The 24,111-nt window shown below is 42.6% G+C and overlaps 2 protein-coding genes across 3 annotated transcripts in view; one reads left to right on the forward strand and one right to left on the reverse strand.

The window, feature by feature from the left end:
* Nucleotides 1-24,111, reverse strand: part of MCM9 (minichromosome maintenance 9 homologous recombination repair factor) — a 129,656-nt gene that overhangs the window by 46,128 nt on the left and 59,417 nt on the right. The gene's annotated exons all lie outside the window — the stretch shown is intronic.
* The window catches only part of ASF1A (anti-silencing function 1A histone chaperone), a 41,725-nt gene continuing 21,648 nt past the window's right edge, over nucleotides 4,035-24,111 (forward strand). The window contains exons 1-3 of the mRNA XM_040428929.1: nucleotides 4,035-4,434; nucleotides 5,504-5,619; nucleotides 13,613-13,789. Of these exons, the coding sequence (XP_040284863.1) occupies nucleotides 4,326-4,434; nucleotides 5,504-5,619; nucleotides 13,613-13,789 (402 nt within the window). The 5' untranslated portion in view covers nucleotides 4,035-4,325. The remainder of the gene's footprint in view (nucleotides 4,435-5,503; nucleotides 5,620-13,612; nucleotides 13,790-24,111) is intronic.

Consider the following 24,111-nt stretch of genomic DNA (forward strand, 5'->3'; position numbering starts at 1 on the left):
AACTTAGTTGAAATTCAATATGAATTACTAACCGTGTGTCACTGGGACCCTTTAAGACCAAAACACATCAAGCTCTAGATAGTGTTTTTTAGGCATTTTTATAGGCTTCGCTATAGTAAAAAACAAACAAAAAAAAACACAAAGTGCAGGATAACATGACAAAAATGTATGCATAAAAACAAAGGCCACAAAAAAACACCTTTATGGCAGGACTGAAATCAGGAGCCAATGTCCTGGATCCTCAAGTGAACGCCACTCTCACTTGTATCAGCACCCTGCTCTGCCATTCTCCTCCTTGTAGTCTGCAGGCCACGTGTGGCCTACAGAAGGTTGGGACCACGGGCAGGACATCAGCATTCTGGGGCAGGCAGCAGGATGGTCATAGCATTGTATAAACAGAAGGTGGTTGTGGTCGGCACTGCGTGGTGGGGCTAATCCATCTAAACGGACTCTGCGTGGTACACTCGTGCCATCTGGTGGTGCTCAGTATATGGAAGATGCACAAATTGAAATGGGAAGTACAGAAGAAACGAAGAATACGGCCCTCGCCAACAATCTTCACAGCTTTATTCACCGATGAAACAAGATGGATGCGGGCACAGCACAGTCAGAAAGGCTACAGCTGTTTTGCGCTCACTGCGCTTCCTCAGGCTTCACGCGACGCTGGCGTGTTCACGACAAATACTCTCACGCCAGCTACGTCACATAAATATTTAAAAACACATTATACTAAACATTCAAAACAATGAAAGCAAACAGAAAATGAGAGATACAAAGCAAAACAAACATATTGCAGAAAGAAGCTAAAGGAATACTGCCAGGTAAGCCAAGTGGACCCATGGCCCTAGTTCTAATGATCCAGGCTGCTTCTCTCTGCAGGAGACCCCTATATCCCCCACGTTCTGGAACTCCAACTACTTCAATACCTGCATATTTTAATACATCACTACTACCCCCATGGGTGTCATGCACATGCTCCATCAATCTTATCGCTCCAATCCTGGTTTGTATAGATCTTTTGTCTTCTGATCTATAGACACCTAATAGCTTTCCCTATATAGAATCTCCCACAGGGACAAAAAATAACACAAACGGTGTCTTACAGAATATAAAATGCCTTACAGTATGCTCAACTCCTCCTATACATATGTTTGTACATCGAGCAATTCCCATGGGGCGAACATCTCCCTAACCAATTCAAATCCTTTTCCTGAAAATGACTCCTTACAATCACATCTTTAATAGTTTCACTACGTCTAAACCTGACAATGGGATTCAATTGCGTCTTTTCTTTCGATGACTCATCCTGGGACAGAATATACCAATTATTTAAGATGGCCCTCTTAGTCATTGGGGTATAATCAAAAGGTAAAGACCAATCTTCTCTCTCTATACATATCTCTATCCACTTCCAAATTCCCATGCTTCACAGGCTGTCCTGTAGGCCTCATCGACCACCTTCTCTGGGTACCCTCTCTGTAGGAACCGACTCTTCAACTCTCTACATTGCCCAACAAAATCATCTCCATTTGTGAGGGTTCTTTTCAGATGCATACATTGCATCTGACTTTACATGAGGTGGATGGAAGGAACCGGAGTGTAGAAGGGAGTTTGTGGCTGTAGCCTTTCCGACTGTGCTGTGCCCGCATCCATCTTGTTTCATCGGTGAATAAAGCTGTGAAGATTGTTGGCGAGTGCCGTATTCTTTCTTCGTTTCTTCTGTACTTCCCGATGTCATAGCATTACTGCAACTGTGCGCGGGTGGTAAATGTGCAGGCAAGAGGAGTGCTCACATTCAGGGGATCACCGTGAGGTGAGTAAAGGTTTCATTTTTGTTGAAGCATGCAAAGGTGGCAAATTTTGTAGTGTGCGCAGCACTTGGGGGCATCATTACTGATTAACCACTTGAAGGGCATATTTCAGTACGTATGAAACTGGCTGACCTGTTACATGTGCAGTTGAAGGCATCTGTGTTGGTCCCATGTTTATATGTGCCCACATTGCTGAGGAAAATGATGTTTTAATATATGTAAATGAGCCTCAAGGAGCAATGGGGGCGTTTCCATTACACCTATAGGCTCATTTGCATATATTAAAACTTTGTTTTTCTCAGCAATGCGGGCACATATAAACATGGGACCAACACAGATGCCTTCTGCTGTTAAGTGCGCATGCAACAAGTCAGCCTATTGCCCAAGGACTTTCTTAAAGGCAACCTGTCACTGGGATTTTGGGTATAGAGCTTAGGACATGGGTTGCTAGATGGCCGCTAGCACATCCGCAATACCCAGTCCCCATAGCTCTGTGTGCTTTTATTGTGGGGAAAAAACGATTTGATACATATGCAAATTAACCTGAGATGAGTCCAGCGTGAAGGAGCCCAACACCGCCCGCATCCTCAGAATCTCCTCCTTGCTCCCAGACATCAGAAAGCCAGAGCGCCGTAATCTCACGATGCGAAAGCCAGCGCATGCGCAGTTCCTTCCCTGAGGCCAGCACAGGGAAGGAACACTGACACTGCGCATGCGCTAGCTCGCGAGATTACGGCGCTGGACTCATCTCAGGTTAATTTGCATATGTATCAAATCGGTTTTTTTACACAATAAAAGCACAGAGAGCAATGGGGACTGGGTATTGCGGATGTGCTAGCGGCCATCTAGCAACCCATGTCCTCAGCTTTATACCCAAAATCCCGGTGACAGGTTCCCTTTAAAGTTCAGTCCAAGCAGAGCTTAGGCAGCAGTGTGAGGGGAGGGGGGCTACTTTACCCCTCATTTCTGAGGATTGGTAGCAGAAATATAGGCCTGGTCTTGTTTGAAAGCTGGCAATCAAGACAAAGTCAGACTCAGAGCGTTATCTCCACTACATCGAGAGATATAGTGAGAAATAATTAGAAATCGAGTTGGGAGTGAAAGCAGCTGAAACCTGCTTTCACTGATTACTTTCAAGGGGGCACTCAGATGGCATTATTATCTTTATGAGGGCGTTATTACTGACCAGGTCAAAAAGGGGACACTTTTACTTTCCAAAGGGCATTGTTCCTTTCCAGGGGACGGACAAGAAGCAGTCTAACTTTCTAGTGCTACAAAGGGAGCATCATCACTTTCTGGGGGGCACAAAAGAGGCATTAATACTTTTGTAAGGAGTACAGCCATGGGCATTGCTTGGTGGGGCATGTAAAGGGCATTCTTACTGTATAGCAGCACAGAGGGGGTACTATTATTTTGTGGGACACTCAGAAGATCACCATACAAATGACGGCACTTTTACTGTATGGCGCCCTACAACTGCCTATCAGGCACTTATTTTTGGGGACAAAGACCACCAACCAGACCTTGGAAGTGTCTCCCGTCCTCTGTGCTGACCCTCTAGCGATGCCTCTTATGGCTTCACTCAATAGTCCGACGCGCCATAGAAGTCAACATGGCTTATCCTTCTCTTTCCAGCTTCAGCTCCATTTTAGCATGCACGGTCATGGGAGGTGTGTAATCTTGAAAGGTTGCAGAATGCGTATGATCGCATGGGAGATTATAGTACGATAATAGGTTCCGCATCCATAAATCATTCTAATCACCCGGGGGCATGTGCCTGGCATGTAGCTTCATGTAACAATAATGGTGTGACTAAGCCGCTGGGTGTGGTGGTTTGTGTGACAGATATGCAGAGTTAATAAGGCACCAACATTAACTTTAGTTTTGCGTATTTCTTTTATTATGCTTTTTTTTTTTTTATAAAATGCCCCGTCGGATCTCATTGATTATGCTTGTCTATCTTCCACTTCTATGCATTTTGCCATCAGATGGCATAGCCTGGAAGCGGATATATATGTTGGTCCTTGATGTTTTTCTCAGCAGTGGTCAGAGAAACCTTGCTGAACTATGTCACAGACAGAAACCACATGGTGGGTGACTGGCTGCTGACCCAGCTACACGTCTTTATGGCAGCATAGACAACTCCACAGAGGTGCGGAGGAGGAAGCTGACACATGGGTCGGGGTCGCGCTGTTTTTCCACACAGAAGCCTCCATCTATACGATGCTCGTACTCCATGAGGGTCAGGTGCCTAATCCTCCCCGAGCCAGTGTGCGGCCTTCAGCCAGCAGGGGGCGCAGCTGCTAAACATTTCCAGCTCTTCTGGCCATGAGTAGCCCGTCTTTTCCCTTCCGTGTAGCTTTCAGCGACAGGGGGCGGGCTCGGCGGCAGCCAATCAGCGCGCACGGCGTGATGGCAACAGAGCAGAATGTGCAGTAGTGAAGTGAGCCGGGGAAGCCGAGGGGAGAACAGGACGTTCCGCGGAATGACCCGTGTGTGGGGGACTGCTGAGAGATGGCAAAGGTTCAGGTGAACAATGTCGTGGTGCTGGACAACCCGTCTCCATTTTACAACCCTTTCCAGTTCGAGATCACCTTCGAGTGCATAGAGGACCTCTCGGAAGGTGAGCGGAGGGGGTTAAACGGCAGGTGGCACGGGCCCTGCCGCTGGCCTGGAGGGGGGCAGGCGTTGGCATCCAAAGTTGTGTGTGCATGGGAATGCGGGGAGAAAGTTGTGGAGGCGGCCATGATGTGCGGGGTTCAGGAGGCACAGCTGACCCCTGAACCCAGACTTCCTATGCCACGTGTGGGAGTGACACTGAATACTGCCCTGCTGCAGGTCAGTGAACACGCCACCTGTGCGTAAATCTGCACTAATTATTGCGGTTTTTGTGCAGATTTTCTGTTCAGGTTAATAACCACATTGAAGTCTATGGGGGTGGAAAAAAAATTGCTACATAGCAATTATGCTTTTTGAAATTCCACAGGTAAGAAGTATGTAAAGTGCCCATGAGATCTTGTGCATTTTGTTGGTACTGTATTAGGCAGTCTGCACTCTGCAGCGTGGACCCATTGACTTCAGTGGATCCACAAGATTCTCCCATCAAAAATAACGCATCTCAGACAGAACCCACAAAAACAGATGCAAAATAAAAGCACAACATTTTTTTTTCTTTCTGTTCTTCTGATGGATCAGTGATGTGATCAGAGAACAGTCTGCCGGAATTTTCTGGATGCAACCGGAACGCCTGTGGGTTCCATTAAGTAGAATTGGGTCCGGCGGAGATTTGGCCGCATTATGGCAAAAGACCATAGACAGCAGCAGGGGACAGGGAGAGAGAAGGTGACGGCACGTGTGCGCCGTCTCCTCATACAGCTGATCGGAGGGGTCCAACCACCAGCACCCCAGCCCATGACACTGATGACCTAGCCCTAGTATATGTCATCAATAGTAAAAGCCCATGCAACCCCTTTAAGGGCTTATTCACAGCTCTGCACAGAAAAGCTTTATTTCTCGAAAAAGTTTTATTTTTTCCCGTGGCCTGATCCAGACCTGTTTTTGGAAACATTACAGTTGTGAATAAAACCCTGTCAATACAGAAGTCTACTCTGATAAAACATCTCACTTATAAAGTATTTCCATATTCTGTCCGACTTCAAATTTCATAAGAGTAATGACACTGTCTTCCTTAGATCTGGAGTGGAAAATAATTTATGTGGGATCTGCTGAGAGCGAAGAGTACGACCAGGTACTAGACTCTGTGTTAGTAGGCCCCGTACCCGCAGGACGTCACATGTTTGTATTCCAGGTAAGTGTCCTTGAATTACTCTCCAGAAACCCATTTCTCCCTCATCTACCAGAAAGGATCAAGACATCATCATTTTACGTTACGGATTGTGCTTATTGAATGCAAACTGCACCACCTCAATGGGGAAACATACTGGACGGCCTGTAACTGCCACACATGCATCAAGACATGGACAGCAAACCTGTCACACTGTGCCGGCAGGAGGAGCGGAGTACACCGATATATAGTTTTATGGGAACCTTTTCAGTATAACTTACAGTTTATTCATTTCAATTCCTGCTTATTCTGTGCTTAGGAGTCCAGTGGGCGGTCCTATCAGTGATTGACAGCTCTTTATGCATAGTCAGAGGGCAGGCTGTGAATCAATGATGAAGACAGAATACTATTTGATAGCACTTCGTCGCCTCTAGTACCACCTTTTATAGCGTGCGCACCTGCGAGTACTATATAGCTGGCATCCAGCTCTCAGTGTCACGATTGGCGATAACTCCGATCCTGGCAGTTTAACCTCTCAGATGCCATGGTCAATAGTGACTGTGCCATCCCAGAAGTCAGACAGAGGGAGAGAGTTCCCTGTCTCAGCGTCCCTCAGATGCAATTGCAGAGTGCCAAGTAGTTATCATGGCAGCCAGAGGTCTGCCATATCACAGCCACGCCTACAGGGTGACTGCACACTTTATTACAGGAGGCATTTAGTCCCTAAGGGGACTGGGGGGAAAAAAAGGGAAGATATAAACATAATTGGTATTGTCGCATCCATAAGAGCTCTATGAAATTATGTTATTACTTAACTTGCACAGTGAGTGCCACAAAAAAAGTAAATAGTTATTTTTGGTCACCTGGACTCCCCCAAAAATGGTTTAAAAAAAAATCATTAAAAAGGGTCAAATGTATTAATAAAAACTAAAGATCATCTTGCAAAGAATGAGCCCTCACAGGCAGAAACAAACAAAAAGGTTATGAGCGTCAGAATATGGTGACACAAAGCAAAATAAACAAAAATTACTTAAAAAAAATAAAATCGAATACCCATATACATGGTATCTCTATAATCACATTGACCCGCAGAATAAAGTTGTCATTTTTACCACAAAGTGTAAAAATGAAATCCTAAAAGAAAATGGTGGAATTGTGTTGCTTTTTTCACACTTTTGACCCCACCCCAAAATGGTGGTATTAAAAATATAACCACATATAACAAGCCCTCATGTAGCTATGTCGACAGTAAACTAAATATATGACTTTTGAAATGTGGAGATGAAAAAAAAAAGAATCACTAGCTTCAGATCACCTTGTGCCAAGCTCTACAGCACCATCTTCTGCACTGCAAATATCCTCGGGGTAGAACAAGAAAACGTGCACAATGGAGAGCACTGTCCTAGGTAGTCATTGTGCCAACATGAGGACGTTTAGTGTGATGTTTTCCTCTTCATCTAAACACACTTTATATAAGTATACCAGTCACAGGAATGGAGCCTTCAAATATAGTCAGCATGATATCAACTAATACACCACCAGTCGTGTTTTTTATAAAGTTCTAGATGGTGTAGTAGTGGTCAACTCTTGAGGATCTGTTCCTTTGGGAGGTATACTTATATAAGGTTAAAGGGGTGGTGTAGTGGGTTAATATTGCTGATGCTACCTATAAAATGATGACACGTACGCTTCAAGGTGCCAGTGGAAGGCTGTTGCCCGCAGCACATAAAATATCACCATGGCACTTGTCGATGTAGCTCCACATCATTGCAGGACAGGCTCATGATACTGAGGAAGGTCCCTTTTTAGACTGAAACATCTTGACAATGTGAGCTGTATTAATTATCATAATTGTTAACTTTATGGACCCATACTGACAATTTGAACGAATTTCAATGTTGAGGAGTGTAAGATCAACCTGCTCAGCTCATTCTTCTGCCTGCAGAGTAGACTGCATTTTATGGGGACATGTTTGCTCTAAATAATATCTCAAATAATATCTTCAGATCTGGGCACCTTGGATAATTACAGTACATAAGTAAGCTAAATTGCTATTTTAGCACATTTAACGCCTTAAGGACACATGGCGTACCGGTACATCATGGGTTTAAAACGAGATTGTGGCGGGGGTTAATTGTGACCCCCCGCCCGCCTCCTCTTGAATATTCATTGGCGTCCAGTGGGTATACCAGAGTGTCATCACATTGCTGACACTCTGGTATAAACGGCTGACATCTGTGCTGTGATGTCAGCCGTTTAACCCTTTCCATACCGCGGTCCGTACGGACCGATGTATGGAAAAGGTTAACAGTCAGGGAGCTCCCTCCCTCTCCCTTTGGGGGGCTGTGGGGCTGCTTTGCAGCCCCCAGACAGGATGGGGTCACAGAGGGAGGGAGCCCCCCTCCTTCCCCTTCCAGTCTGCTCAGTTATGGCAGATGGTGAAGGTTCCCATGGCAACAGGACGCCTTCTCAGGCATCCTGCTGTCCATGGTGCTGAACAGGTCTGTGCTACAGGCATAGATCTGTTCAGACAAAGTGTAAGTAAAATACAGTACAATACACTATGTACTATACTGTACTGTATTATACAGACATCAGACCCACTGGATCTTCAAGAACCAAGTGGGTCTGGGTAAAAAAAAAAAAGTGAAAAAAGTAAAGATAAAAAAAAAAAAAAAAAAAAAAAAAAAAAAAATTTGCACTGAATAAAAATTTAAAATTTTTTTTAAAAAAAATAAAATAAATACACTACACATTAGGTATCACCGCGTCCGTAACGACCTGATCTATAAAACGGTCATGTTACTTTCCCCACATGGTGAACACCATAAAAATAAAAACTATGTGGAAATTGAAATTTTGCCCACCTTACTTCCCAAAAAAGATAATAAGTGTTTAAAAAAGTCGCATTTACGCCAAAATAGTACCAATCAAACAGTCATCTCATCCTGCAAAAATCACACCCTACCCAAGGTAATCGCCCAAAAACTGAAAAAACTATGGCTCTTAGACAATGGAGACACTAAAACATGATTTTTTTTTGTTTCAAAAATGAAATGATTGTGTAAAACTTACATTAAAAAAAATAAATAATTGTATACATATTGGGTATCGCCGCGCCAGTGTCAACCTGCTCTATAAAAATACCACATGATCTAACCTGTCAGATGAATGTTGTAAATAAAAAAAAATTAAAAACAGGTGCCAAAAAAGCTATTTCTTGTTACCTTGCCTCACAAAAAGTGTAATATAGAGCAACCAAAAATCATATGTACCCTAAACTAGTACCAACAAAACTGCCACCCTATCCCGTAGTTTCTAAAATGGGGTCACTTTTTTGGAGTTTCTACTCTAGGGGTGCATCAATGGGACATGGTGTCAAAAAAAACAATCCAACAAAATCTGCCTTCCAAAAACTGCATGGCATGCCTTTCCTTCTGTGCCCTGCCGTGTGCCCATACAGCGGTTTACGACCACATATGGGGTGTTTCTGTAAACTACAGAATCAGGGCCATAAATAATGAGTTTTGCTTGGCTGTTAACCCTTGCTTTGTAACTGGAAAAAAAAATATTAAAATGGAAAATCTGCCAAAAAAGTGAAATTTTGAAATTGTACCTCTATTTTCCATTAAATCTTGTGCAACACCTAAAGGGTTAACAAAGTTTGCAAAATCAGTTTTGAATACCTTGAGGGGTGTAGTTTATTAGATGGGGTCACTTTTATGGAGTTTCTACTCTAGCGGTGCATCAGGGGGGCTTCAACTGGGACATGGTGTAAATAAACCAGTCCAGCAAAATCTGCCTTCCAAAAACCATACCGCGCACCTTTCCCTCTACGCCCTACTGTGTGCCAGTACAGTAGTTTACGGCCACATATGGGGTGTTTCTGCAAACTACAGAATCGAGGCAATAAATATAGCATTTAGTTTGGCTGTTAACCCTCGCTTTGTTACTGGAAAAAATTGATTAAAATGGAAAATTTGCCAAAAAATTCTGAAATGTTATCACCATTTGCCATTAACTCTTGTGGAACACCTAAAGGGTTAACGACATTTGTAAAATCTGTTTTGAATACCTTGAGGGGTGTAGTTTCTAGAATGGGGTCATTTTTGGGTGGTTTCTATTATGTAAGCCTCACAAAGTGACTTCAGACCTGAACTGGTCCCTAAAAAGTGGGTTTTTGAAAATTTCTGAAAAATTTCAAGATTTGCTTCTAAACTTCTAAGCCTTGTAACATCCCCCAAAAATAGAAATATCATTCCCAAATTGATCCAAACATGAAGTAGACATATGGGGAATGTAAAGTAATAACTATTTTTGGAGGTATTACTATGTACTATAGAAGGAGAGAAATAGAAACTTGGAAATTTGCAATTATTTTATAACATTTTTTTGACTTCATTTTACCACTGTCATGAAGTACAATATGTGACGAGAAAACAATCTCAGAATGGCCTGGATAAGTCAAAGCATTTTAAAGTTATCGCCACATAAAGTTGAGGAGTGTAAGATCAACCTGCTCAGCTCATTCTTCTGCCTGCAGAGTAGACTGCATTTTATGGTGACATTTGCAAAAAATGGCCTGGTCCTTAACCGCCTAACGCAGGATTGCGGTCTGGAGGCGGTCGATTCAGGCACCTTGACGCGAGAGAAGAGATTTCCTGTGAACGCGCGCACACAGGAGCGCGCGTTCACAGGAACCGGAGGTCTCCAGCCTGCCAGCGGCGATCGTTCGCTGGCAGTCTGTAGATGCGATTTTTTTAACCCCTTAAAAGGTATATTAGACACTGTTTTGATAACGGCGTCTAATATACCTGCTCCTCTGGTGGTCCCTTTTGCTTGGATCGACCACCAGAGGACACAGGCAGCTCTGTAAGTAGCACCAATCACCACTACACTACATCCCCCCCCCCCCCCCCCCCCCCCCCCCCCGTCACTTATTAACCCCTGTATAAAAAAAATGGGAAAAGTTGTCTTTTCGAGATTTATTTCTCTCACCCAGCATGGGTATATGTAAAAAGACACCCCAAAACACATTGCCCAACTTCTCCTGAGTACGGCGATACCACATATGTGACACTTTTTTGCAGCCTAGGTGGGCAAAGGGGCCCACATTCCAAAGAGCACCTTTCGGATGTCACCGGCCATTTTTTACAGATTTTGATTTCAAACTACTTACCACACATTTGGGCCCCTAGAATGCCAGGGCAGTATAGCTACCCCACAAGTGACCCCATTTTGGAAAGAAGACACCCCAAGGTATTTTGTGATGGGTATAGTGAGTTAATGGAAGTTTTTATTTTTTGTCACAAGTTAGTGGAATATGAGACTTTGTAAGAAAAAAAAAAATATAAAAATCATCATTTTCCACCAACTTGTGACAAAAAATAAAAAATTCTATGAACTCACTATGCCCATCAGCGAATACCTTAGGGTGTTTTTCGAAATGGGGTCATTTGTGGGGTTTTTCTACTGTCTGGGCATTGTAGAACCTCAGGAAACATGACAGGTGCTCAGAAAGTCAGAGCTGCTTCAAAATGCGGAAATTCACATTTTTGTACCATAGTTTGTAAACGCTATAACTTTTACCCAAACCAATAAATATACACTTATTGCATTTTTTTTTTTAGCAAAAGACATGTAGGACAATAAATTTAGAGAAAAATTGTATATAGAAATTTAGTTTTTTTTGAAAAATTTTACAACTGAAAGTGAAAAGTCATTTTTTTGCTAAAATTTAGGTAAATTTCGATTAATAACAAAAAAAAGTAAAAATGTCAGCAGCAATGAAATACCACCAAATGAAAGCTCTATTAGTGAGAAGAAAAGGAGGTAAAATTCATTTGGGTGGTAAGTTGTATGACCGAGCAATAAACCGTGAAAGTAGTGTAGTACAGAATTGTAAAAAGTGGCCTGGTCATTAAGGGGGTTTAAGCTCTGGGGGCTGAGGTGGTTAAGGTGAAATAGGGCTGTGTCCTTAAGGGGTTTTCTAGAAAATAATCAATATTAGATTGGTTGGTAGTCTGGCAACCCCCACCAGTAATTTCTGTGAAGAGGCTATGGCTCTCCAGTGAGCGATGCAGCCTCCTCACATCATACAGAGCATAGCGCTGTACACTGTATAGTGGCTGTGATTGGTATTGCATCTCACATAGGCTGACTGATTAATGTGACGTGAATGACCCACTCAGTTCTGCAGCCTCCTCAAACAGCTGATTGGTAGGGGTACCTGGAGTCTTCCTTGTATGCCAGAAATACGGTATATATTATATATATATATATATATATATATATATATATATATATAAAAAGTTGCAAACCCCAGGTTTACAGCTTTTTAGATGGCACTTGAGCAAATTTTTTGCCAAGTGCTGTTTCTATGTCACCCTTGCCACTTTCTGAAAAGGGGGACTGAAGTGGGCAGGGCCATTGGCTTCTCCAGATTTAGGCTACAATCGCACAAACTTATTTTGTTTTGTGTCCATTACGTTTTTTTTCGGATTAGATAAGGACCCATTAATTTCATGGGGTCCGCAAAAAACCTCCCTGGCTCTGAGCTCTGCGCTGTGATTGGACAGCGCTGCTGTCAGGGAGAAGGAGAGACACTGGCGTCTCCTCCTCCTTCCTCTGAATGCTGAAAATACCGGGGGCCACAGCGGACGAACGGAGCGGCGCCCAGGAGTAATAGTAAGTGCACTTAGATCCCTGGGCGCCGCTCTATGCAGCCTGCTGATAAGTTCTTATTCTTTGGATCCACGAAAGGTCCTCTTTTTAATTACATTCATTGGTGGCGCAGTGCTCCCCCCCCCATTATCACTGGCCACAAGTCGTCGTCGTCTATCAGGGTGAATAGGACAAGGGATGACACGATCCAGGTTCTAGTCCCTAAGGGAAGAAATGGTTATTAAATAAAAAGTAAAAAAAACACCAAAATACTAAAAGTTTAAATGGCCCCCTTCCCAGTTTTACATATAAAATTTACAAACAATAAAGAATAAACATATTACATATTGCTACGTCCCAAAAAATGTGAGCTATTAAAATATTAAAAAATATTCCCGCTCGGTGAAGGCCGTAACAGAAAAAAAAACTCTAAACCACGCAATTCGTCATTTTTAGTCACCTTGTCCCCCAGAAGATGTCCCTGGATGTGAGAGGTATGTGGTGCTGTTTTTTCCTATATGTAGTGCTGGCTCACTACTGTCACCTGCGTCTCATCTTCTCAAAGTCCTTTTTTTAAAATTATATGCATTTTAAATTTGGCGACTAAAAAATTTAATTTGGCTCCTAAATTTTTTAGTTTAGGAGCCAATGGCTCCTGGTAATTTTTTTTTGTCTGGAGCACTGATACCTTTCCTTTTCTTGGACAGCACACTAATACTTCCTATTTTTACAAAAGCCTGTATCTGAAGAGGAGCCAGTTGTTAATGGCCTTTGGTCCTGGGCACATGCTAGAGCAGTAGGGGTTTTGGAATATGTAGTGTATGCATAGTGTTAGAACCAACCAGTACCTCAGATATCATAAAGCAATGTATCATGGGGGGTCTAGAAAACCAAGAACCAACTCCTACAATAGAACTAACTAATAGCCCCAAATAAATACTCAAAAAATATAACAAAAAATAGTGGGGGAGGAAAAGCCCAAAAAGGACACCTCCACCTAAAGACCCCTGGTTTCAGAGACCACCCGGAAGCAACGACAGGTCACATGCCCACGGGATACATAAATAAAATGCTATAACTAAAACATATTTAGTCTAGTCCAATACAGAGTATAAACACTTTTTGTTTTCACCCATGTATTTGTTTAATTATATTCAATAAATATTTTATGATATTTTGAGTACGATATTTATTTGGGGCTATTAGTTAGTTCTATTGTAGTAGTTGGTGTATGCATAGTGTGACTGTATCTAGTAGAGATACTTCCTCTGCAGGATGAGCTGATCGTAGGTCAACTAACCAAACACCATTGCTTTTGTTGGTAAATTAATCTTCAGATTTTCTCTTTTGCCAGGCGGACGCCGCAAATCCTGGACTTATCCCAGATGCTGATGCGGTTGGCGTCACAGTTGTGTTAATTACTTGTACATACAGGGGACAAGAGTTTATCAGAGTTGGATATTATGTTAATAATGAATACACTGAAACAGAGTTACGGGAAAATCCACCAGTGAAACCAGACTTTTCCAAGGTAAGGTCTGCTTCAACTCCAAGTCATTATTGGTTTGCTAAACGGTCTTAAACAAAAAACACATTTACAGCATAATATATAAAAAAGAGAGACTGCTATCCATCTGAAAAGGGAGGATAAAAACTACTAAATGCTGTAAATGTATGTCATCTCTGACTATGTGGGCGCTATAGCTGTTACCACACAATCAGAAGCAGGAGTGTAGTTGTGATCTTAAATTCACGGACAGTATTGTACTGTCAAATAGACATGGCAGGTCATTATGAAAAGAAAACACCCAAAGGGGACAAAACTTTATTTTTTTTTTTAAAGTTCCAAAAACATCTCTACGTACTCATCTTGACCCATATAATAATGTAATGCCATACAGTGATCCCTCAAGATACATTGGCCTCAGGATACAATGGTCTTTTCTGACCCATCCTAAGTTGAAACCAGACTCCACATACAATGTCTCAGACTCAGATCCAACCAATCAAGGCCACTTCTCTGATAAATAACTGGATTAGCTGCTAGTTATCAGCTATTTATTTTTCTTAAATCTTCATTTTCTCTTATCTTGGATCACAACTTGGGGGAACCAATTACTCAACTTACAATGGTTTCCACACACAATGGTCGTCCTGGAACCCATTAATATTGTAACTTAAAGGACCACTGTATAATTATTTAAACTGCAAAAGACAAAAAAAATGCAGAATAGTGTTTTTATTTTTTTAATGCATTCTCCAATGCAAAAAAAATATTCATATGAATTAACCCATTCTTGACATCCGCCGTACATAGCGGATGGCAGGTCTTTAACCCTTTCACGCCCAGTGCCGTACATGTACGGTGCTGGGTGGGTGTTTAAAGGGATTCTGTCACCAAGTTTTGGGCTATAGAGATGTGGACATGCACGGCTAGATCGCCGCTAGCATGTCCGCAATATATCAGTCCTATAGGGCTGTGTGCTTTTATTTTCTTTAAAAAAGGATTTTAGAGATATGTAAATTAGTCTTGTAGGTGCCCAAGGGGCTATACGAACCTTCCTGGTGCCCAGCCACGCCCGCCTGTAAAGGAGCCCAGCACCGCCTATGTCCTCCGAATCTCCTCCTTTCATCACCGATAGATTGCCGTAATCTCGCGATGCGCGAGCTCGCGCATGCGCAGTACCGGTATAGTGTTCTTTCCCTGTGCTGGCATCATGCGCGAGATTACAGCAATCTATCGTTGATGAAAGGAGGAGATTCGGAGGACATAGGCGGTGCTGGGCTCCTTCACAGGCGGGCGTGGCTGGGCACCAGGAAGGTTAAAGAAAATAAAAGCACACAGCCATATAGGACAGGTATATTGCGGACATGCTAGCGGCGATCTAGCCGTGCATGTCCGCATCTCTATAGCCCAAAACTTGGTGACAGAATCCCTTTAAAGATGGCGCCTGCCTGCTGCGGGTGGCCGCCTGCTTCTTTTAGCAGACACCAATGCCTCATGTCCGCATCCGCCAGTAATGCCAGTCACAGACATTTAACCCCTCAGATGCCGTGGTCAATCCTGACCATGGCATATGAGCGCGCTGAAACCAAAAGTGCGCACTTTCTTGTTGTGCTCCGACTCCCCCATGTGGCAATCGGAGGAGCTGGAGCGTGTATGCTTCATCCCATGTCTTTATGAATGACACAAGGCTGCTGCATAGCTATGGAGCCCTTGCCTGTAATAGGGCTCCATAGGAAAGTAGTGAAATAATTATCGACTTCAATGCACATGCATTGAAGTCTATGATAATAGCAATCAGATGATTGCATGTTATAGTTCCCTATAGGAACTATAAAAAAAAAAGTGTAAAATAAAAAACAAAGTTTAAAAAAAAAAAAAATTCAAAAATCGCTCCCCTTTAACCAAAATAAAAATAAACTAAAATAATTAAAAAAAATACACATCATGGGTATCGCAATGTGTGAAAACTCCCATAGTATAAAAATACAGTCGTGGTCAAAAGTTTTGAGAATGACACAAATATTAGTTTTCACAAAGTTTGCTGCTAAACTGCTTTTAGATCTTTGTTTCAGTTGTTTCTGGGATGTAGTGAAATATAATTACACGCACTTCATATGTTTTAAAGGCTTTTATCGACAATTACATGACATTTATGCAAAGAGTCAGTATTTGCAGTGTTGGCCCTTCTTTTTCAGGACCTCTGCAAGTCGACTGGGCATGCTCCCAATAAACTTCTGGGCCAATTCCTGACTGATAGCAACCCATTCTTTCATAATCACTTCTTGGAGTTTGTCAGAATTAGTGGGTTTTTGTTTGTCCACCCGCCTCTTGAGGATTGACCACAAGTTCTCAATGGGATTAAGATCTGGGGAGTTTCCAGGCCATGGACCCAAAATGTCAACGTTTTGGTCCCCAAGCCACTTAGTTATCAATTTTGCCTTATGGCACGGTGCTCCATTGTGCTGAAAAATGCATTGTTCTTCACCAAACTGTTGTTGGAAGAAGTTGCTGTTGGAGGGTGTTTTGGTACCATTCTTTATTCATGGCTGTGCCCACTCCCTTGGATGAGAAGCAACCCAACACATGAATGGTCTCAGGATGCTTTACTGTTGGCATGACACAGGACTGATGGTAGTGCTCGCCTTTTCTTCTCCGGACAAGCCTTTTTCCAGATGCCCCAAACAATCGGAAAGTGGCTTCATTGGAGAATATGACTTTGCCCCAGTCCTCAGCAGTCCATTCACCATACTTTCTGCAGAAGATCAATCTGTCCCTGATGTTTTTTTTGGAGAAAAGTGGCTTCTTTGCTGCCCTTCTTGACACCAGGCCATCTTCCAAAAGTCTTCGCCTCACTGTGCGTGCAGATGCGCTCACACCTGCCTGCTGCCATTCCTGAGCAAGCTCTGCACTGGTGGCACTCCGATCCTGCAGCTGAATCCTCTTTAGGAGACTTTCCTGGCGCTTGCTGGACTTTCTTGGATGCCCTGAAGCCTTCTTAACAAGAATTGAACCTCTTTCCTTGAAGTTCTTGATCCTATAAATTGTTGATTGAGGTGCAATCTTAGTAGCCACAATATCCTTGCCTGTGAAGCCATTTTTATGCAACGCAATTATGGCTGCACGCGTTTCTTTGCAGGTCACCATGGTTAACAATAGAAGAACAATGATTTCAAGCATCACCCTCCTTTTAACATGTCAAGTCTGCCATTTTAACCCAATCAGCCTGACATAATGATCTCCAGCCTTGTGCTCGTCAACATTCTCACCTGAGTTAACAAGACGATTACTGAAATGATCTCAGCAGGTCCTTTAATGACAGCAATGAAATGCAGTGGAAAGGTTTTTTGGGATGAAGTTAATTTTCATGGCAAAAAAGGACTATGCAATTCATCTGATCACTCTTCATAACATTCTGGAGTATATGCAAATTGCTATTATAAACACTTAAGCAGCAACTTTTCCAATATCCAATATTTATCTAATTCTCAAAACTTTTGGCCTCGACTGTATATTCCCCACACGGCAAACAGCTAAACGGAAAAAAAAGTGTCCAAATGGCAGATTCGCCGTTTTTGGTCGCTTAATTTTCTACAAAATTCTTTAATAAAAAGGCCATTTTTTTTAAAATCTGACCAGTGTCACTTTAAGTGCTGATAACTTTAAAACGCTTTGACTTATCCACGCCGTTCTGAGATTGTTTTTTCGTCACATATTGTACTTCATGACACTGGTAAAATGAAGTCAAAAAAATTATTTTTTTTGCACAAAAAAATACCTAATTTACCAAAAATTTGGAAAAATTTGCAAATTTCAAAGTTTCAGTTTCTCTACTTCTGTAATACCCCAAAAAATTGTGATGACTTTACATTCCCCATATGTCTACTTCATGTTTGAATTGTTTTGGGAATGATATTTTATTTTTTGGGGATGTTATAAGGCTTAGAAGTTTAGAAGCAAATCTTGAAATTTTTCCGAAATTTACAAAAACTCAATTTTTAGGGACCAGTTCAGGTTTGAAGTCACTTTGCGAGGCTTACATAATAGAAACCACCCAAAAATGACTCCATCTAAGAAACTACACCCCTCAAGGTATTCAAAACTGATTTTGCATACATTGTTAACCCTTTAGGTGTTGCACAAGAGTTATTGGCAAATGGAGATGAAATTTGAGAATTTCATTTTTTTGCCTAATTTTCAATTTTAACCCATTTTTTCCACTAACAAAGCAAGGGTTAACAGCCAAACAAAACTGTATCTTTATTGCCCTGACTCTGCTGTTCACAGAAACACCCCATATGTGGCCGTAAACTACTGTATGGCCACACAGCGGGGCGTAGAGTGAAAGGTGCGCCGTTTGGTTTTTGGAGGGCTAATTTTGCTGGACTGTTTTTTTGACACCATGTCCCATTTGAAGCCCCCCTGATGCACCCCTGGAATAGAAACTCCATAAAAGTGACCCCATCTAAGAAACTACACCCCTCAAGGTATTCAAAACTGATTTTACAAACTTTGTTAACCCTTTAGGTGTTGCACAAGATTTAATGGAAAATAGAGACACAATTTCAAAATTTCACATTTTTGGCAGATTTTCCATTTTAATATTATTTTTTCCAGTTACAAAGCAAGGGTTAACAGCCAAACAAAACTCATTATTTATGGCCCTGATTCTGTAGTTTACAGAAACACCCCATATGTGGTCGTAAACCGCTGTACGGGCACACGGCAGGGCGCAGAAGGAAAGGAATGCCATACGGTTTTTGGAAGGCAGGTTTTGCTGGACTGTTTTTTTTTACACCATGTCCCATTTGAAGCCCCCCCGATGCACCCCTAGAGTAGAAACTCCAAAAAAGTGACCCCATTTTAGAAACGGCAGGATAGGGTGGCAGTTTTGTTGGTACTAGTTTAGGGTACATATGATTTTTGGTTGATCTGTATTACACTTTTTGTGCGGCAAGGTAACAAGAAATAGCTTTATTGGCACGTTTTTTTTTTTGTTATTTACAACATTCATCTGACAGGTTAGATCATGTGATAATTTTATAGAGCAGGTTGTCACGGACGCGGCGATACCTAATATGTATACAATTTTTTTTATTTATGTAAGTTTTATACAATAACTTCATTTTTAAAACCCAAAAAATATTTTAGTGTCTCCATAGTCTAAGAGCCATAGTTTTTTCAGTTTTTGGGCGATTATCTTGAGTAGGGTCTCATTTTTTGCGGGATGAGATGACGGTTGGATTGGCACTATTTTGGGGTGCATATGACTTTTTGATCGCTTGCTATTACACTTTGTGACGTAAGATGGCAAAAAATTGCTTTTTTTTTACACCATTTTCTTTTTTTTTTTTTTTTTACGGTGGTCACCTGAGGGGTTAGGTCATGTGATATTTTTATAGAGCCGGTCGATACGGACGCGGCGATACCTAATATGTATACTTTATTTTTATTTATGTAAGTTTTACACAATGATTTCATTTTTGAAACAAAAAAAAAATCATGTTTTAGTGTTTCCATAGTCTAAGAGCCATTGTTTTTTCAGTTTTTGGGCGATTATTTTGAGGAGGGTCTTATTTTTTGCGGGATGAGATGACGGTTTGATTGGTACTATTTTGGCGTACATGCGACTTTTTTGATCACTTTTATTACCTTTTTTGGGAAGTAAGGTGGGCAAAATTTCAATTTTCTCATAGTTTTTATTTTTTTGGCGTTCACCATGTGGGGAAAATAACATGACCGTTATATAGATCAGGTCGTTACGGACGCGGCGATACCTAATATGTGTAGTTTATTTTATTTTTTTAATTTTTATTCAGTGATAAATGTTTTTTTTTTTTATCTTAACTTTTTTCACTTTTTTTTTACATTTTTTGGACCCAGACCCACTTGGTTCTTCAAGATCCAGTGGGTCTGATGTCTGTATAATACAGTACAGTACAATATATATTGCACTGTACTGTATTTTACTTACACTGAACAGATCTATGCTTTTAGCATAGATCTGTTCAGCACCATGGACAGCAGGACGCCTGAGTAGGCGTCCTGTTGCCATGGGAACCTTCCCCGTCTGCCACAACTTCGCAGACGGGGAAGGGTAAGGACGGGGCTGAGGGGGGCTGTCTCCCTCTCCATCGGGGGGCTGCAAAGGCACAGCAGCCCCCCGATGGAGAGGGAGGGAGCTCCCTGACCGATGACAGTTAACTTTTTCCATACAGCGGTCCGTACGGACCGCGGTATGGAAAGGGTTAAACGGCTAACATCTGCACAGATGTCAGCCGTTTATACCAGGGTGCCAGCAATGTGCTGGCACCCTGGTATACCCACTAGAAGCCAACGATCGTTCATGGGGAGGCGGGTGGGGGATCGCGATCCTGCCTGCCGCACCGCCCGCCTCCCGCAACGCCCCCACCGCATGCGACACCCCCCCCCCTGCACCACCCGCCGGCATCAAATCGTGCAGGGGTGCGTGAAAAATATAGATTTTAGGCACTGTAAAGTTTCTGATCAGAAACTGCAAAAAGCGCAGCAAACCGCAGGTCTGAATTGACCTGCGGTTTGCTGCGATCGCCGACACGGGGGGGTCACATGACCCCCCCCCTGGCGTTGTAACAGGATGCCGGCTGAATGATTTCAGCCGGCATCCTGTTCAGATTAACCCCTGGGGCGCCGGAATGCCTATTTAAATTTAGGACGTACCGGTACGCCCTTGGTCCTTAAGGACTTGGGAAATAGGGCGTACCGGTACGTCCTATGTCCTTAAGGGGTTAAAAAAAAAAAAAAAAAAGCCCCCATACAGCTCTGTACACATAATTACAAAAAAGTTATAGGGGTCAAAATATGGCGACCAAAAAAAAAAAAAAAAAAAGGTTTTTCCCACTTTTTAATTTTTTTTTATCACTATCAAACTGCAAGAAAAACTAAATATAATTATATATATATATATAGCATCGCCGGATTCGTACTGACCTGTAGAATAAAAGTAACTGGTCAGTTTTATTGTACATCGGAATTAAAAAAACAATAAAACTGTGGTAGAATAGTTTTATTTTTTTTAATAACTTGTCCCGCAAAAACAAGCAGTCATATGGCTGTGTGAACAGTAATAAAAACGTTATGGCTCTGGGAAGGCAGGGAGCGCAAAACGAAAAAGCAAAAAACACACTCCGGTCCTGAATGTGTTAAAAATGGCGACCGCTCCAGAGCAGATCAAGCGCCATAGCTTCTGGACGTCTGCTAACGGCGGTAATGCTGATCGGACATTTAACCCCTCAGATGCCGTGACATCTGAAAGGTACAAAACTGGGAGGTGCGAGCTTGCCAGACACACTGTCAGTCTTTTATGTCCGTTAAAAACAGACATGAAAAATGGATGAATTTCATTGGCAGTTTTTTTCTAGACCCACTCTTCTGAGAACACCCACAGGATGCTGCCCCCAGCTTTAACAATGTCCCCTATTTTGGCCCCAGCTAAAATAATGTCTCCCACGGTGTAAATAACTTTTTTATAGTGCCCCCATGTAGGGCCCCTGGGAAAATTATTTTTTTTGCTGCCCCCAGCTTTAATAATGCCCCCATCTTAAATAATGTCCCCCATAGTATAGAAATAATTTTTTTTAATGTCCCCAGCTTTAATAATGCCCCCAATGTAGGGCCCCTTCTTAAATAATTTCCCCCCAATGGCCCACTGCTGTTTTTTTGTTGTTAATTTATTAAAAAATAAAAATCACCTTATCCACTTGCTCACGCTGCAGCAGTCTCTTCTCTCTTCACTAAGCAGGTCCTGCTCAGTGAAGAAAGAAGAGACTGCCGCACCGCGAGCAAGTGGATGAGATGAGTTTTTTTTTTTTACCCCTAAATGGACATATAAAGTGTACCCGTTTTTAACGGCCGTTAGACAGGTGCGTGCACTCCTGTCAATTGGCTGTTAAAAACGCCGATTTCAGACGCTATTCACTGGCCGTTAAAAGAACGGTCATTTAAATAGCCCCATAGACTTTTATTGGTGCTAAAAATGTCTGTGTGACGGCAGTTACTTATACGGCAGTCACACGGCCATTATTCACTGTCGTGTGCGTGAGGCCTAATAACAATTGAGGCCTTAGTGCAGTATGAGGCACATGGAGAATGTATGGAGCAGATTTCTCTGTTGCTATTGACGCCCTCTGTCCTCCGAATTGCTACTCGCTCCTCTGCCTGCACAGCAAAGTCATGCTGTGCTGACTCATTGTCATGGTAGCCTGGGGCCTTCTGACGGCTTTCTGGCCTGCCATTGTAATCTTATCATTAAGCCATGTCTGTGGCTTAAATAGAACCCGTTACCAAGAAATGTAGTGCAGCCTGCAGGCAGCATGGTATACAGCACAAGGAGCTGAGCAGATGGCTATATAGTGCTGTAGGAAAAGATTCAGAAAAGGCCACCGTTCACACAGTCTTTTGCTGTTGGAACTTGGCATAAATTCTGTACCAGAACGCCGCTGGCAGTCGTGCTGACTCTGCCTCTAGTGGCATGGCAGCAGTTTATAGCCATAACTGCACCTAGAAAGGACATTTCAGGGCACCGCTGAAAACAGTGGCAGGTGTCCACTTGCAGTTAAGCTCCAATAAACCTGTGCTCTTTTGAGCTCAACAGCCCAGTGGACAGTCTTATTGGTGATTAACAGCCTTCCCTGTGTAAGGGCTCATGCACCCGGCCGTATTGCGGCACGCATACTTGAATGGGTCCGCAATCCACGAGATGCGGTGCGGAACAGAAGCACAGATCGGAACCCCACGGAAGCACTATGGAGTCAGCGCTCCAGACTAAAAAAAATGTATATATATTATAATATATATATATATATATATATATATATATATATATATATATATTTTATCTCTCTATATCAAGGAGCCATTGGCTCCTAACCTGAAAAATTTAGGAGCCAAATTTAAAATACATATAATCACGATATTAAAAAAAAATAAAAATACATGTCTTACCTAGGGTTGTCACGATAACAAAATTTTGATTCGGTTTCGATACCATAAAAAAATATTGCGATACTCGGTACCACGCAAAAAAAAAAAAAATAGAACACCATAAAAGCCGTGTGCACTCCGAATTTTATGGAACGTCCGGCCCATAATAGAACAGTCCTATCCTATTTTTGGGGGGGGGACAAGGTGACTAAAAATAGCAAATTGCACGTTTTTTTTTTTTTTTTGTTAGGGCGTTCATCACAGAGATTTTTTTATATTTCAATAGTTCGCACTTTCAGACGTGGCGATATGTAAACAATAAAAAAATAAACATATTACATATTTTATATGTAAAATTGGGAAAGGGGGTGATTTAAACTTAGTATTTATTTATTTTTTTACTTACTATTAGCTCCCTTAAGGGCTAGAACCTGGGATCTTTTAACCCCTTGTCCTATTCACCCCAATAGACATCTATTAGGGTGAATAGGACTTTACACTCTCCCTACTGCCCCGTGCATAGTGCACACAGCAGCAGGGAGCTTACCATGGCAGCCTGGGCTTCAGTAGCGTCCTGGCTTCCATAGTAACCGATCGGAGCCCCGGGATTACACGGGTGGGGCTCCGATCAGAAGCTGCCACTGCACTACCAATGAGGAGGAGAGGAGGGGCCCTGTGGCCACTGCCAACAATGAATATAACGAGGGGGGCACCTGTGGCCACTGCGCCACCAATGAATATAATTAACACATTAATTTAAGTGAATATAGTTTATGCCTGAATACAAACGCAGGCTGCGGGTGCCGGCCATATCCCATACCCGACCTCTATGACTGCGCCACACTTGAGGGGTTAATTGCGGCGGATCGCAGCGCGCAGTCATAGAGGCTGGGTGCCGGGTATGGGCTATGGCCGGCACCCGCAGCCCGTGTTTGTATTCAGGCATCAACTATATTCATTGGTGGCGCAGTGGCCAGAGCCCCTCCCCTCCTACTCCCTGCTATCAGTCAATTGGTGGCAGCAGCGGCACAGGGGGGAGGGACTGCCTCGTTCTCCCCTGTGCTACTGGAGGAGAACATGGCGCGCGGAGAGGCAGAACAGCGGAGGGTCTAGGTGCAAATGGCGACAAGACTACAAAGTCTTGTCACCATTTTGCAATTCTAAGTCGCATTGGCGACCATTTTGGTCACCATCTGGAGCCCTGGGAGTGCTTCCGTGCGCATTTCTGTCCGTGCCTCCGCACCACAAAAAAAATAGAACATGTTCTATTTTTTTACGGTGCGGACGGATCATGGCCCATCCAAGTTGAATTAGGTCTCGATCCGTCCCGGCCGCCGCACGGATATTCCCGGTGCATTGGGGACCGCAAATTGTGGGTTCTGAAAAAT

This window comes from Bufo bufo, chromosome 4 (assembly GCF_905171765.1).
Source record: "Bufo bufo chromosome 4, aBufBuf1.1, whole genome shotgun sequence".
Lineage (NCBI taxonomy): Eukaryota > Metazoa > Chordata > Amphibia > Anura > Bufonidae > Bufo > Bufo bufo.